General features: G+C 35.7%; 2 protein-coding genes across 2 annotated transcripts; one reads left to right on the plus strand and one right to left on the minus strand.

Moving 5' to 3' along the window:
* The first annotated feature begins 11,076 nt into the window (after positions 1 to 11,076).
* LOC107760638 (endochitinase EP3-like) lies at positions 11,077 to 12,664 on the plus strand. Its single transcript, XM_075244245.1, has 2 exons — positions 11,077 to 11,545; positions 12,134 to 12,664. The coding sequence occupies exons 1-2, from the start codon at positions 11,125 to 11,127 to the stop codon at positions 12,544 to 12,546; spliced, it is 834 nt and encodes a 277-aa protein (XP_075100346.1). The 5' UTR covers positions 11,077 to 11,124; the 3' UTR covers positions 12,547 to 12,664.
* Positions 12,665 to 13,065: 401 nt separating this feature from the next.
* On the minus strand, positions 13,066 to 17,165 carry LOC107760647 (signal recognition particle 14 kDa protein). Its single transcript, XM_016578734.2, has 4 exons — positions 16,981 to 17,165; positions 16,079 to 16,172; positions 15,851 to 15,960; positions 13,066 to 13,498 (listed from the first exon to the last, which is right to left on the minus strand). The coding sequence occupies exons 1-4, from the start codon at positions 16,981 to 16,983 to the stop codon at positions 13,328 to 13,330; spliced, it is 378 nt and encodes a 125-aa protein (XP_016434220.1). The 5' UTR covers positions 16,984 to 17,165; the 3' UTR covers positions 13,066 to 13,327.
* Between the last annotated feature and the right edge of the window lie 350 nt (positions 17,166 to 17,515).

Consider the following 17,515-nt stretch of genomic DNA (forward strand, 5'->3'; position numbering starts at 1 on the left):
TTTGCTATAGTGTTTGCAATTGAGAAGTTCCGCCAATATTTGATGGGTGCCAAAGTTGTTATCCATACGAACCATGCGGTGTTTTGCTATCTTATGAGCAAAAAGGATTCCAAAGCCCGGTTGATGAGATGGGTACTCTTGTTGCAAGAATTTGATATTGATATCTAAGATAGGAAAGGTAATGAAAACCAAGTGGCAGGCCACTTGTCTCATTTGGAGGAGGAGGGGAGGCCGAATGACGGCTTTGAAATCAATGACTCATTTACCGATGAGCAAACTTGGCAATTTTAATGAAAGAGGTGGAATGGTTTGCGGACTTGGCAAATTTTCTTGTGAGTGGAAGAAGCTCAAAATAGATTGTCAAGATTGTTATTGGGATGAACCATACCTTTTCCGAATTCGTATGGATGGGGTGATTAGAAGGTGTGTACCGGAAGAAGAGCAAGATGATATTCTTGGGTCTTGTCATTCTTCACTATATGGTGGTCATCATGGTAGAGAAAGAACGGCGGCCAAAGTTCCTGATTGTGGTTTCTACTGGCTTACTCTTTATAAGGATGCTAGTGGTTTGGTGAAAATATGTGATGAATGTCAACGGGTCGGTGGAATCTCAAAGAAAAATAAAATACCTCTCACAACCATCTTGTAGATTGATATTTTTGATGTTTGGGCCATTGACTTTGTGGGACCTTTTGCGAACTCTTGTGAAAACACTTACATCTTGGTCGCGGTGGATTATGTGTCCAAATGGGTTGAGGTCATCACCTTACCCAACAATGAGGCGAGAAGTGCAGTGACTTTCTTGAAGAAGAATATTTTTACAAGATTTGGTATCCACGTGCAATCATAAGCGATGGGGGGTCACACTTTTGCAACAAAGCTTTTGACACTTTACTTATCAAGTATGGTGTTATCACCCACAAGCTAGTGGGCAAGTGGAAGTCTCTAGCCGGGAGATAAAGAGTATCTTGTCTAAAACGGTGAATGCTAATCGGACGGATTGGTCCAAGAATCTTGATGATGCGTTATGGGCTTATCGTACGGCTTACAAAACACCTATCAGAATATCTCCATACCGGTTAGTGTTCGGAAAATATTATCATCTTCCGGTGGAATTAAAGCACAAAGAAATGTAGGCTCTAAAAAATTTGAATCTTGATTGGGATGTAGCCGCTAACTTGTGAGTTGCACACTTGAATGAATTGGATGAGTTCTGGTACCATGCATATGCAAGTTGGCCCTTGTACAAAGAAAAGATAAAATATCTTCATGACAAATACATGTGGAACAAAGAGTTTAAGGTGGGCGATCTTGTATTGTTGTTCAACTCAAGGTTGAGGATGTTTCCCGGGAAGCTAAAATCCAAGTGGAGTGGTCTATTTGAAATCATTGGTGTGACACCTTTCGGTGCATTAGACTTGAAGAACAAGAACAATGAAGTATTCCGAGTCAATGGTCACCGGGTAGAGCACTACTTGGGCAAGGTTGGAGATAGCCACGTGGTGGTGGCCATTTACTTCATTTGAGGATGCTTTGACATTGCGTCGTGCCGCGTCATTAAATCATGCGCTTCTAGGGAGGAAATCCATGTTCTTTTCCTTTTTCTTTTATAGTTAGATGTTATTTGTTGTGTTAACTTGATTTGAAGTGCGCTACAAGATTGAGTGTTACATGCAAATGCAAGAAGGGTGGACGAAAACAAATAGCTAAGTGTTGAAGGAACTACGGACCGCACTTTAATTGTGCGGACCGCAGAAGTTCATGTGCCACAGCAGAGGTGCTTGTATGGCCGCACATTTCACATGCGGACCACACAATTGGAGGCTTGCCAAAATGTCAAAATGTAAACTCTCTGAAGTTTGAGTCTATCAGTGCGAGGCAAATCTGCGACCGCAAGAACAATTGTGCGACCACACTCAAAAATGTACAGACCGCACATGAGGATTCAGAGAAGTCAGGCCAAGGTGAAAGAGTGCGGACCGCACTTGGAGTTGTGCGGCCGCACTCTATCTTTTTCCCTCTTATGACTCTTAGTATAAATATAACTTTTGAGTTCATTTTACTTCACAATCACTGTTGCTCTGCAAGTTTTTTACTGAGAGATTTTAACTGCCCACCACATACACCTACCTTTGCTCCCACACATTGTGCACTCACTCAATCTGGTATGTTTTATTTCATGTTAATCTTTGTGGTAGTTTAATTTTTGAAATTTTTAATTTCGTTTTAGGTCATCTGCTATAAGAGTTCATCCATGTGTCCATGTGGGGTAGATTTGTACTGGGTAGTTGATAATACATGTTCAGATTACAGTTCCCTTTCCTGTAGCATGTTATTTCTGCAGTGACCTCATTGTGTCCACAATGTTCTCCCTTGCCTACATAATTCTTGACTTTGTTGAATGATGACTTGCAACTAACAATCCTCTTTGCTTTGATATAGATAATGGTTCGATCGCGAGGCCGCGACGAAACTACAAAAGGCAGAGGTGACTCTTCTAGGGGTCGAGGTAGAGGTACCTTGCCCCTTAACCAACCCAAAACTATCATGAAGAAGGCCACAGCAGGTAGAGGGAGGGGTGTAGACTTCTCAGAGTCTAGCTCTTATGTTCCATCTAGGGAAGCTTCTGAGGGCAACTCCGTGTCCGTTCTAGGGGAGCAGTCAGTTGCACAGTCTAGGCCACAAGGGCGATCTGAGCCCATGGATGAGGCCTCTTCATCTCAAAGTACTTCTGAGCTGAAGTAGTGTGTGCGATGTTTTCTACTCCTGCCACTCCCAAATATGATGATGATGAGATACAATTAGCAGAACCAACATGAGATGATGCTGCTGGGGACACTAAGATGTCCAAGGATGCTTAGGGATTTTTCTTCGCTCTCTCTCATTTCACTCTTATTTTATTAAGCATTGGGGACAATGCTTACTGTTATTCGGGGGTGGAGTTTATTTAATTGACACATTTGGATACATTCGGATTGTAATAATTGGATGATTCTGTTTCTCTTCTTATTTTTAGTTTATCTATCTTTAGTTAGTTATTGCTCTCATTAGCTTCTTTAATTTTCTACTTGGTTTCTATTCTGTTAGTAACTTCTTTTTATGTTAGTAGCTTATTTTTATGTTTTTCTTAGTAGTGTAGATAATAAGCCTTTGGTTTTTTTAATGTCACGATTCTTTCCAAAGGTAGTTTCGTGTGAACCTGGTGACTCTTCCCGAGGATGGATGGTGTGACAACCTTCTTAAGGGAATGAGTTCATTTTTGTGTTTAGGTAATAATAATAGTAATAGCAATGAATAAAACCATAATCAAGTCATTCTCTAAAAGGAGTTATTCATGCTTCATTTAGTACCAACACAGTTAAATACGTGCTTATGGTTTGAAACAAGGTTTTTGAAAGAAAATAGCTCTATTTAGTGACTTTGAGACTCTTGAGTTGACTTTGGTAATCATTGAGTGGCTTATTGGACCATAGTGATCTTTAACTTGATTGTGGTTGTTGTAGACTCTCGACTCTATCCACTTTTACGGTCTAGTTGCATGGGGGGTGAGGTGATTTTTTGTTGCTAGTCCAAGTATCTGTGCGAATGGTCTAGAACTTGCCCCGAATATGTTTCAAGGCGAAATCCTAAGTTTGCTTGGTTTGGAAAATAATTGTAGGCTTTCCTTAGTCCGTTTGAGCTTTCTATTGCCAACCAATGATTTTATCCCCAATCAATCCCCTTTGAGCCTTTAGCCTTTCTCATTTGGTAATCATGTTATAAGTCTTTACCCATTTTGTCGTGATCCTCTCTTGGCACCCTGACCTTTCTTAACACTCTTGTGAAATAAGTGACTTAAGGCATAAGTTTGGGGGCGGGGGGAGAATTGAGAAATTTGAAAGAGGTATCAAGGCACCAAAAAGAGAAAAAAAATGATCTCTATGAAAAGATAAGGCAATAAAAGAAAAGGAACAAAAAAGAAAATGCCAAAAAGAGAATAATAAGAAGGGTTGATAAAATCAAATAGGGGTAATTGTCTCTAGTATTAGAATCAAGGGAGAAAAAAGAATGAAATGAATAAGAAAGAGTGATGTCAAGTCTCTCTAGCCCTCAAGAAAGAAAATAAAAAAGAATGCCTCTAAGAGTTGGTAAACATGAGCCAAGAAACGAAAATGTGGAATGCTTAAGGAACGGTGTAACCATTTACCCATACGATATCCTACCCCAATCCAAAACCTTCATTACAACCCGAAAAAAGTCCTACTTGATTTTGAACCGAGTAAGCTTACATTAGTGGTGATCTACATGAGGGGAAAGCCTATGGTATTTGAAGCCTTACTTGGAACATTCGTTTGTGAGAGAAGAGTGAACCTTTCATCAATTTAAAGATTGAGTGCTAACTCTTAAAGTGAGCTTGGCAAATGGAAGGTAGAGAAGGAAGAGTTTGGAGTCTACCATGATCTACATGATAGAACAAGATTCCTTGATGAGTAAAGTCAATTCTTGAAGCTCAAATGTCACATTAGAATTATATGTGCATAATATGTGATTTGTCACATTGTTGATAATGCATGAGTAGTGTGGGTAATTGTTGGTCCCAACTGAGTATGATTGGTTTACCATTGACTCTCTGAAATGACCTTTCACTCTGAGAAGGTGGGAACTAATCTATTAGCTTGAGGACAAGCAAAGACTTAAGTTTGAAGGAGTTGATAAGTGTGGATTTCAACCACTTATTAGTACCTTCTTGCTTTAGTTTTAGTCCGAAAGTGTTGATTTCTGTTTCCAAAACTAATAAAATTGTTCAAATTACAAGAATGTTGAAGAATTGGACTTGAATAAAGAAATCTAACTTAAAAAGGAGTGTTTCGGCTCATAAGGTAAGAAGGAGCGCGGCAGGCCAAAAGTGTGGTCTGCAGAAGTAATTATGCGGCCGCGGAAGAAAGCGCGGACCACAGAATTCTCTATGCGGCCGTAGAACTGATGTTGATACTCAGATGATGATTGAAGTAAAGTGCGGACCGCACAAATTCTATGGTCGTACTCACAAGAATTCAAAAAGTTCAGAGAGTTTGCAAAACGACCAAGTATGAAGCCTTGCCAAGAGTGCAGTCGCAGAAGGAAAAAAGCAACCACAAAATTTGAAGTGCGGCCTTAGACCAAATTGCGCGGCCGCCAAAGTCTTCAACCTGCATAGCCAAGAGAAGTGCAGACCGCACATGGAATTGTAGGCCCCGATCCGCCCGAAGGGCATTTTTGTCAGCAAATTTTGGGTCAATATACATAAACGAGAATTAGTTTTTTAGCTGTAGCCATTGTAGTTCACCACTTTTGATAATTTGTGACCAATTTGGGTTAAAAACACATTAGTTTAAGTCAAGGTCAAGGTTGATTGATGAGTTCAGTGGACAGAACAATCGATGTGAGGCCTAGGTTATATTTTAATTTGTTATTATGGCTTTAATTAATGTCTCTTCTTTATTTTCTTCTATTTCTATTATGAGTAGCTAGATATTTTCTAGGGTTGTGACACAACCCTAGTGTGTAAACCTTATGGGTAATTAATCTAATGCTTTATGATTGGGTGTTTGTTATTTAGCCTTGTTCATGCTTTAATTCTAGAATTAATGGTTGCAAACATTGATTCATGCCTTTTTGACTTGGTCTTTACTTGAGAAAGAGGGATCTAGTCTAGGAAAACTTGGTTAATAAGAAATTGGGCTAGTTAAGGTTTTGACTAACCTAATTAAAGGGTTTGAAATAGAGATAGAGAAAACCCGACTTGAGCTCATATCAACTATTTGATTTGATACCCATTTGGGCTTGAGAAAGTCAAATTGGGCAAAATCACTCTATGACCGAGAGGTATTGAGTGGGTAACTTAGAGTTGAGAGCTATAATACACCACGATCACTAAATTAAGTGTTAACGTAATTGACCCATTAGGCTAACACCTAGGTGGAGGTTACATCACTAGGCCTTTTACCTATTTTTTTTTTTAAAAAAAATAATTAATCAATCTATAGTTTTTTCTCTCTAGTTAATCACTGTTAGCATAGATCGTAAAAGTAAATTACAAAACCATCTTGTTTGGAAGCGTATTTCTGTTATTTCTTCTACACTCATCAAGTGTACACTTTAACACCCACACTTAACTCCTGAGAAAATTGACCCTGACTCATTGTTAGGTACTATTCTTCCAACGACCGTTTTCACTCATTATTAAAGTAAGGATTGGGCATGGATCATAGAGTAACCACCTGCCTCCCCCAGAATCCCCCTTAACCCATCAAGTTCGTGTGTGAACGGTCTCGTTCGCTAAGGGTAATCCACTCATTGCTTTGCGTTCGCGATCGGTTCTCTGTGTTCGCGAGAGTACTTTCGCAATCGCGAAGCACAAGGCCTCAGACACCATATACAACTGAAACTAGCTATTTCCTAAGTCCAAAAATGACTCGTAGCCTATCCGAAACTCATCAGAACCCCTCGGGCTCCATACCAAACATGCACACAAGTGTGTTAACATCATACGAATTCGCTCGTGCGATCAAATACCAAAATAACACCTAAAACTATGAATCGGACGTCAAAATGCATGAGACTTTCAAAGAAACTCAAGAACTTCCAAATTTACAACCGAGCGTCTGAATCATATCAAATCAACTCTGTTTTGCACCAAATTTGGCAGACAAGTTTTAAATAGTAAAATGAACATATACCAAATTTCGGAACCGAAATGCGAACCCGGTAGCAATAAAGTCAACCTACGATTTTTAACAAATCAAGTCAAATCAAGTTAGGGACTTCTGAATTATATTTCGGGCATACGCCCAAGCCCAACATAACGATGCGAACCCACCGTGATCTTTAAAATACTAATTCGGGGTCGTTTACATAAAATATTGATCGTAGTCAACTCAAGTCATTTTTAAAGCTAAAATTCATATTTTTTTCAATTTTTTACATAAAAATTTTCTGGTAAAAGAGACGGATTGCGCACGCAAATCGAGAAATAGTGAATGGAGCTAATCGAGGTCTCAAAACACTGAAATAAGAGCTAGAACTCAAAATGACATATCGGATCATCACAACAAAGCTTCCAAATACTAACACAAAATATTACCAATCACCAATTTAGTCGAATAACACAAAATCAAAAGATTCACTTTATCTTCTTCAACACTTTCTAAGGTCCAACAATGGAGTTTTGAGATTTTTACAGTAAATCACCAAAATATGTATTTAAACTGAAAATTAAGCACAAATTATCAATATTCAAACGATTTTAACAATAATCAAAAATTAACTTTTATTTTCTACTACAAAACAAGAATTTCAAACTTTAAAAATTAAAGAACTATGGTATACAAGTAAACAATGGGGGATATTTTGCTAAGACTATAAAAAATGGGGTCATTCCGCCAAAATCACCAACCCTGCACCAATTTTTACGTCAAATGCTATTTTGGTGTAAGATTTGGTGTTTTGGTGCTCCAACTTAATAGCATCTTTTACACCATTTTGGTGTGTGAATAGTGTTACACCAAATTTGGTATAACACTATTCATCAACACCATTACTATTCATCAATATTTTATTATTATTTATTATTATATAACACTTTTAATTTAACATATTACTATAAATTTTGTAATTACTTATCCTTTTTATGTAATTTAACATATTACTATAAATTTTGTAATTACTTATCCTTTTTATGTAATATCTTTATAATATTAATTTTACATCTTTATTTTGATGTATAATTTTTATATTTTCTTATATATTATTTTTTATACAAAATTATAAGTTAATTTTATTATAAGTTATAATCGTATAAGAAAATATAACCATCAAAAAAATAAAAAGTGCAATATAAAATATAATATTTTGTTAATAAATAGCACAATGTTCATTAAATAACATAAAAATAAATATTTAATACAGTAGCGACTGACACAGATTAAAACTAAAAATATTATGGGATGAGAAAATTATAACAATAATTTAGTACTCTGATAGGACGCTTCCAGATCCACCAATATCATTAAAATATTGAGTGTATGGGCAGAGGATTGGTGTGGTTGTGACTGTTGAAATTATTGTCTTTTTTATCCATTATTCGTTGTTTTTGTTCTTGTCGAATAAATTCACAATAGATGCTTATTTTGTACTTCGTAATACATTAATAGAGCATTTATGGGAGCAACATACTAATCCTAAAAGTTAAATATTTATGTAGAAAATAAACTAAATTTTACCATAATGTAATATTTATTTAATTATATCATATCATTTCACTTTTATTTGAATTATCCATTAATATGTATAATGTACAATATTTACTTAAAATTTATATTATTTAAAAATTTATGATATAAAATAATTTTATATTAAATAGTTATATAAGAAATGAATATGAATTATATAGGATGAATATGTAAAAAGGAAACAAAGAAAGAATTTATTTTATGAAATAAAAAAATAAATTTAATAATATAATATAGAACAGAGAAGAATATAAAAGGGATATTCTTTTTTGGTGTAAAAAATAGTGTAATGGGTTGGAGTTAATTTCCACCATATTGGTGTTTACACCATTTTGGTATAAAAAACAGTGCTTAAGGTTGGAGATGCCCTTACAGCTTGTTTGGATGGTTGTTTCCTGTTGTATTGTATATATTGTATTGTTACTTTAAATACAATATTTGTTTTGATTGTTACTTAATTTTTATTGTATCATATTGTTTAAATCCGTCGTTGAGTAACGGCGAAAAGTATCACTTTATTGAAACGACCGATTTGATGTGGTCGCGTCGTTCCCTTATTTTTTTCGTCTCATATTTCCCTTTTTATTATTAAATAATCATATTTTATCTTTTACCCTACCTTTTTATATAATAATATTACCTCGTACCTTACTTTTTCTTTATAATATAGCAAGTTTATTTTTCATATTGTTGGTGCATGAAATCATAAAACAACGGCAAACAATACAATCTATCCAAATATTGTATACATTAAAACGATAAAATATAATACAATACAATATTATATGATACATTATGAAACGATACATAACAACCGGCCAAACAAACTGTTTGGTAGTCACACCGTGCTAATTTCAGGATAAAAAGAACTTAGTGGGCTTGACTGGACTTCTCAGCAAGTATCATAGAATTGTCTGAAATCATTTATGGGGCCAACATAAAGCAATAGTTTGTTTTAACAAAAATAACACTTTATAGTGCTTTCAAACTAAAAAAAAAAAAAAAAAAATATATATATATATATATATATATATATATATATATATATATATATATATATATATATATTTGTATTTCATCACAAAAATATGCAAATTTATACGCTTTTGCGACTACCAAATGTAACTAGTTTCAGTCGTGGGCTAAACGTTAATTTTTTTATTCTTTATATCACCCAGAAGTGTATAAGATTATTGATCGAACCTCAAAAATAAAGAAAAAATATTTAATCAAACGTTAAAGAATATTTAATCAAACGTTTTTCTGTAGTGAACTTACCAAATAGCAAATACATATCTGAAATAAGTCGGAATTTTGAATGTTGGATATCAATTGATTTCTTATAGAAAAAAGTAAAATCCTTTGGTGGCGGCTAATAAAGCTATGCGAAGTGCGAACTGTGACCTTTGTGCGTGCTAGAAAAGGACATGCATTATTTCTCCGTCCAATGAAAAAAATGTTGACATAATATAAATAAAGTCTATACGAAAGGAAAACCGGCAAAATTTCTCATAAAATTTCTAAATATACTTTTATCTTAAATTAAATATTTGTCTTCGTTTAAGATATGAGTATTGAATAAAAGTTATAATAAGAAACAATTTAGGTAGAAGGCAGGTCACTAGTAAATTTTACATTCCTTGGCCTCCTAAAGCAATCACGGCCCTATTTTATCTATTACTACCCACCCTCGTCCAAATTTCGGAGGTACTTCACACGTATCGAATGTCAATTTAACTAGTTAACCTAGAAAGTAGAAACTATACAAACGTACTAAAATATTTGATTTTGCATATCAAAATAGCACATGAATTTTATAATTGGAAATCATAGTTTATTTGTTTTGAGAACGTACTCTTAGAGACGAAGTCCCTTCGAAGACATTCAATAAAATTAGAATTAAGACTTTTAAAGACGAACAGTGACTAAAATAGTATTTAGCATTAAAAGAGTATCGTTGTGTTGAATTCTGATACGTAATAATAAAATTTGCATAAAAAGAAATGTAAAAAGCATATTGTAGAACTTTTGGAATTTTATGTACATAATAATTGTTGCTTTTATTACAAGTTTTATTCTTAACGAGAGCTTATCAAATTCGTCTATAATTATTGCTTATTGAATTTGTATACGGTCAAAACCGATTTTGTCTTTCATGTGATTAATCAAGATTGTAACATGATGGACCGATGGTCATTTTCATAATACCGAGATGAGATCCGAAGCCAGATTACCAAGCTCAAGATTCAGGAACCGATCAATACCGAGCTCGAAGTCATTATCGAACTCGAGTCCAAATCGAACTATGATGTGAAGTGGCGTCATCGAACTCAAGACCCGAGCCCAAGTCAATACCGAGCCCGAGTCAACATCGACCAAGATCGAGCTAAGAGACAAGAGCCGTTGTAGCCGCACTTGGGGAGAGAATCTCGGCAGAAATTAAGGAAAAATTAAATTAATTAATCTATCATGGAATCTCCACTATGTATTTTTTATTATATCTAAAGTAGATTACACCGTTATAAAAGAGTGGCTATCATTTATTTAAAGGCAGGAACATTAAGTCATCTACACACTCCCATATTGAAAAGATTATTGAAGGGAGGTTTTTACATTTACCAAAAGCCTCAAGGAGTTTTTAATCAGTAATGCATGAATAAGCAAGGATCTTATGACATAACGATATCCTTCTTAATAAATTGCTATACTCAAATCAGTCAAAAGTCAACCTACACCCAAAGTTCACACTAAAATTGCTGAATTTTGAACAATTTTTAACACTACTGGCTCATATTTTGGTTCTATAAATACTTCTATCTTCTCAGTCTTTCCTCCATATTCAACCTCTTTTAAAGATAAAACAAAAGAAGTAAAAATGATTAATAATTTTTCTTCAAGAAAATACTTCATTTTTATTTGTACTATAGCTATAATTGTAATTCCAAAATGGATCTCAGCTCAGAAATGTGGGTGTGCAGAAGGCTTATGCTGCAGCAAATGGGGTTATTGTGGCACTGGAAATGATTATTGTGGAAAAGGCTGCCAAGGAGGACCTTGTTATGGTTCACTAATAAGCAATGGATCAGCTTATCCAGTTTCTGAAATTGTTTCTGAAGCATTTTTCAATGGAATTGCTAATCAAGCTGCTTCTAGCTGTGATGGCAAAGGTTTTTACACAAGATCTGCCTTTCTTGAAGCTCTCAAGTCTTATCCTCGTTTTGGAACTGTTGGTTCTTCTAATGATACTAAGCGTGAGATTGCTGCTTTCTTTGCTCATGTCACTCACGAGACTGGACGTAAGTCATTTTCCTTACAACTCTCTGATGCCATAGTTGTCAAAATAGCACGGGCTAGCCAGTTTTCGAATTAATAATCGAAAATAGCCAGCGTTTGCAAAGTCATTAAAAAATAGTCATTGTTTTGCTGAAACACGGAAAGTTTTAGCATAATATGCTGGATTATGCAGCTCCTGCGTATAAACTTCCAGCATATTATGTTGGAACTCCAGCACACTGTAAGTTGCAGCATAATATGCTGGATTATGGAGCTCCAGCATTTAAACTTTCAGTATATTATGTTGGAACTCCAACACAATATGAAATTCCAGCACATTATGGTGGAATCTCATATGTAAAAAAATCCGAACTTTCCGGATTTTTAAGGGTGTTTTTGTTCCGATTTTATCTTTACATGAAAAAACGGTTAAATTTCGATTACTTTTGAAACTCAGACTATTTCTCAATTACTAGTTGTAAATCTGGCTATTTCTGTTTTGTTTTTTCCCAGGCATAGTCTGATTTCACATTTGTCGTGGGCTTTAACTTTACTCAACTAACAACATAGTTTTTTCTTCTTTTTTTTTTTTTTTTTTTTTTGCAATGCAGACATGTGCTACATAAGTGAGATAAATGGACCAACCAGGGACTACTGTGATCAGCTAAACATAGAGTACCCTTGTGTTCCTGGCAAGAAATATTATGGCCGAGGACCGATCCAATTGTCATGGAATTTCAACTATGGACCAGCGGGAAAGGACATCGGATTCGATGGCCTAAACGACCCTGATATCATGGCTAGGGACAGCATTATATCATTCAAGACAGCCTTGTGGTACTGGATGAGCAATTGCCACTCTCTCATAACTTCTGGCCAAGGTTTTGGGGCGACGATTCGAGCAACTTATGGCCCGTTTGAGTGTGATGGTGGCAATCCTCCGGCTGTTGCTAGAAGGATTGATTATTACACTGAGTATTGTCACCAACTTGGTGTGGAGACTGGGAATAATTCCTCTTGTTAGGAGAATCTGAAATGTCTGAATAATGGCTACACAAGGAAAAATGTCAATCAAATGAAAAGGGTTATTTCACTATGAATGAAAGACGATACTACTTGAGTTCTCTTTTCTTCGGTAGCACAGACATTTACAAGCCAATTAGACCAACCAATGTTCATGGTTCAGAATAGGCTTGACCCATAAATCTGGCTCAACTCTACCCCCTATTAGCTGTTGGGCTTGAATTTCGTAGCGGGATCTTTATACAAATAGCACAAAAGATTAAATGTTATTAACACCCAACTAAACCAATACAAATAACATAAAAATAAGTTTTAATCCAGATAACCGCCAAATAGAGTGCCTATTTCATGACTTACTGGTTCTGGAACTTATGAAAAAGGCAACCAAAAAAAAAAGGTAGAATAAAAAGAACTACACAATCTCATGTTAGGTTCTGACAACCAAAAAGTATGTATAGCTGCAACCAAACAAACTACAAGATGGCATTGAAGTAGGTAACTAGTCTAATTTGGTCCACTCTACTCTAAGATTGCCACAGCTGTTCTTCAACGAACTAAAAATCAAGTTTATGACAAAATCCCTTCAAAGTTCCATAATACCAACAAGCTCTTCGAAAGCTTCACTAATTTAGAAGTGAAAAAATTGAGTAAAAACATCTCCTCTCATCATTCTATGCAGTTGGAGTTATAATGCAGTTTCAGACTTGTCATCCCAAATGGGAGTCAAATCCGACAACTCTATCCTAGAAACAAAAGTGGGGGAATAAACCAAGGACTAAAGTTCATGTAGAGGCCTTTTGAGCAGCTGATTTCTTCTTTGACTTCTCCAACTTTTTGTCAGAATCAGCAGCCTTTCTCTTGTCCTTTCTCTCCCTCTTTTTTAGTGCAGTCAAGCGGGCCTTCAGCAAAATCGCATAAGATGCTTGGAAACGCTGGTGATCTTTTGCTCCAACCTGTTAGTCCAAAGAAATCAAGTGCATCAGTGGCTACAAGAAGTGAAATGATGTATCAAAACATAAATAATAATCAGATACTACAACACTAAGTCAAACATGAATACAAATAAAGTAAAGAAAATTTAAGTGTGTGTACTTGTCTCCACTCTCCATTATAGGATGTAGAAAGACATTCAAGAAGGAAAAATGAGAAGGGATAGCTACCAGACATACCAGTCAAAGTTCTATATTAGAGGATTAACACATCCTTAGACATAGACACATGACGGGCTTCATCAACCCAACCTTCATTCATATACATGTGCACCACGGGGAAACTTTGGCAAGTTCAATTTCAAGAAGTAACAAACCAAGGAGTATTTGCAAATGCAGGTAAGCAAAATTCAGAACCAAAGTCTGCAATTAGGATTCAGCTCGCAAATGAATTCAGCACTACAATTTGCCGATCATAATTCATGCATGCCTAACATAAAGGGGAAAAAAACTACAGAAAGCAGGATTGTCCCTCTACAGCCAATGCTACTTCTGTGAAAATGAAGATGCTGAGCTTTTATTCATACACTGCAAAATTTGCTGCTTTAGCTATGAGGGCCCTTTCTTAGATTATCTCGCAGCAGTGGGCTATGAACCAAGACTAAGAGATATGGAGACTAAGTAACCACATGGAAACTAAGAGATATCACCTCCTTACCTGTAATCCCAGTCATCTCCCAATAGTTAACAGTTTCCTACAGTCCTTGAAGTAATGCATGCAGAAAGAGCTCACTATAAATGACTTATTGCTATTGAACTTGGATTACAATTCTGCAATAATGAAATGACCCGGTGATCAATGAAGTGGGTTTGAAATCATGAGGTTTCAAGCTCAAATCCCAATGGAGGCAAAAAGACTAGGTAATTTCTTCCCATCGGGCCAAGTCTTGATGGACAGAGTTAAACGGGTTCTATGTTGGTGGGAGGTAGCAGGTACCCCAGGGAAAAAGTCGTGCAAGCTAAAGATCCAAAAAGGAGACAGTTGTTATGCAGATAAAGTGACCAATTTCATTAGCAAGATAGCATCTGCTAGCAGACACGTTAAAGCTCAAAGGTGCTTATCAGCAATAGGGGTTAAAATAAAAGAGCATTAGACAATGTTCCCTGGAACTGACAATATATTGATAGCGAGAAATTCTCATGACAGAAAGCTAAGGAAGAAAGAAAGATTGATGTACTTGATGCAGATGTCATTTTTAGAAAATGAGCAAGTGACATGAAAGAATAAAGCATCTTGGTCAAACTAAAAGGAGACACGGATCGTGCAATGATCATGTATCTAGTAACTCCATAGATCTTAAACCTAATATCCCTCCCCCCTCCCCCTCCCTCTCCCCCTCCACGTAGATGGGTTTCTTCAGCCTCTTATAGATCCACATATTAAAGAGTTTCTCTTTTTCAAAATAAGTCTCTCTCTTACTAGTCATCTTCATAGTCACCCGCTTGCAGAAAACTTGTGCCCAAAAACGCAACCAATATTAAGTGGAAAATTTTATCATTCCACCAAACATTGTTTTCCTTACAGTTTTTGCTATCAAATTTAAATGCTAACCCCAGATGCTGGAAGCATCCCCCAAAAGCACATTCAGATTCTAGCCTTAGATTTGTATTTTAATTAATAGTAAGGAAAGATATATAAGATTTCTTTGACCAGAATTATGGACTCACTTCTTATATAAGTACTAGGAAGTAGGAACTATACGTTACAAAATATGTCAAAATCAAACTCCACCAAGTAATGCACAATCAATCGCCAACTTTGCTCTGTTACTTTACTTGTTTTCTTTCTCCTTCCATCTTAATTGTTAATGTTGGGCATCACTGGAGGAACCGAGAAAGGAAGGGAACACGATGATCCAGAGGGCACAAAGGAGGAAAGTGCATCTAAAATAATATAGTTTTATGTTTAATAAGAGGAACAACAAATACCATCACTGTTGGTGCACTAACATTATATTACAAGAGTATACTTTAACTATTAATTATCAATCAAGTAAACAAGGACGGTATTATCATTCCAGTTAAACCACAAGGCTATCACCCCCTTTCTAAAATTTATTGCTCCCTATCTCAAAGGCAAAGACAAGGAGCACGAATTTATCTAACTTTTATCTACACATTTAAACTTATGCTACAACAATTAATTCATTAAGACGCTAACACAATCACATCTTCCTATCAGAGAACATCCCAAAGTTTTGTTCAACAAAGCAAAAAGAAAAGAAAAAGAGGCAAGACTTGCAGAAAGAAGCACTAAACCACACTCCAAACAACAAGACTAAGCAATGGGAAAGAATGACATGCTTCAACTGTTACCATTGTGGAAATATTCTTTTTCCCATCAGTTGCTCGAATGAGGCATTTAAATTCAATATTTTCTCCAGCTGTCTTCATTTTGTTCCGCTGAGCTTTAGATTTATCAGAAGCTGTAGATACAGGGGAAAAAATTGCTCATTCAGTATTTCAATCTACAGCTCCGTTGTTAATCGTTCAAAAAGAGAATTGCCAAAAATACGAAAAAACCTAATAAAGAGGCAAACTCACAGTGTTTGAGAGTAACCCAAACAGAACCATGCTCAGTAGTTCGCTCAAACATGCTTGTCAGTTCATTGAGGAATGGGTCTGGCTGTAATCGTACCTGAAAAATTCAATTCCAATTAATAGTTGTCAACTTATGTTCGACCAAAAAATGAACAAAGCCACTCCTTCATATTCCCTAAAATTAGCAAAAACACCATATAGTGTATTATCCACAAATAGGAAGCAAGTTCAGCTTCGCTATGTGATTTTGACATAGCCAATTTCAGCATCGCATTGCTAGTGCGGTAGTGCCAAGCCCGGATAAATGAGGAAGAATTACAATAGGTGTGTGCCTGGGGGCGCACAATGAACTCAAAGTGCAGAGTTAGAGGATTCATGGAATTATGACTATTTCTACTTTGGCTATCAATCTATGTATTGTTCCTCCTTTATCCGGTACAGGAGGTTGACAGCCAGAGCAAATATAGTCGTAATTGCACGAATCCTCTAACCCTACACATGGAATTATCGTTACACGCTCTCCTAGGAACGCAGTACATCAGCACCTGGGTGTAATGTTAAACGGGTAAAGGGATCCATCAGCTCAACTAGTTTGAGACTGGGATGTAGTTAATTGATTCAAAAAGCACACTTAAACTGGTACTAAGTAATTTTCAAAATCAATATACTGGGAATTATGATGCAAATATATACCGATGCAAGCAATGCAAAAGATCCTGCATTAATTTTATAATCTACTGACCCCAGAATCTAAACAAGAAAAATTAAGATCAATGTGCTATTTAATCAGAAAAACAAAGCACTGATAAGTAAGAATTATTTATCGCTACGAATTGATCCATTTTCAGATTTGCTTCAAAGATTTAAACAAAGGATAATTTTGATGATGTGAATTTTGGGGTTACCATGTTCGAAGCCCTTTTCTCTAGTAGCAACGATTCCAACAGAGCAAAACCCAAAAACCGAAACTCAGAAGACGAAACACCCAGCAACGAAGAGGAAGGCAGAAAAGATGCGAGGTTTATATGGGTCAAATAAAGGTCGTGTAGAAATATGGGGAAAACCCAAAAAGATAAAAGGCAATAGTCAAAATAATTAAATGGCAAAAAAAAAATAAAGGTAAAAGAAAAGAAAGTGAATGAATTATTAGGGGAAAAGGGTAATTAACTCTGGTTAAGTCGATATCATAGTAGGGAAAATGTTCAAATTTACTCCTCTACTTACGGATATTGTCAACATTTAATCCCCGTTATACTATTCGGACAAATATATCCTACTGTTATACTATCCGATCAAATTTATCCCTATCATCTATAAACTTTTAAAAATTACCCCTCAGTCTATTAGGTAACCCAAAATCTCCCAAATCCTTTTTATTTAAATCACTTTATTTTTTTTCTTGATCCATTATTTTCATAAATTACTATTAAGGAGAATGCT

Source organism: Nicotiana tabacum, chromosome 22, assembly GCF_000715075.1.
Source record: "Nicotiana tabacum cultivar K326 chromosome 22, ASM71507v2, whole genome shotgun sequence".
NCBI classification, from domain to species: Eukaryota; Viridiplantae; Streptophyta; class Magnoliopsida; order Solanales; family Solanaceae; genus Nicotiana; species Nicotiana tabacum.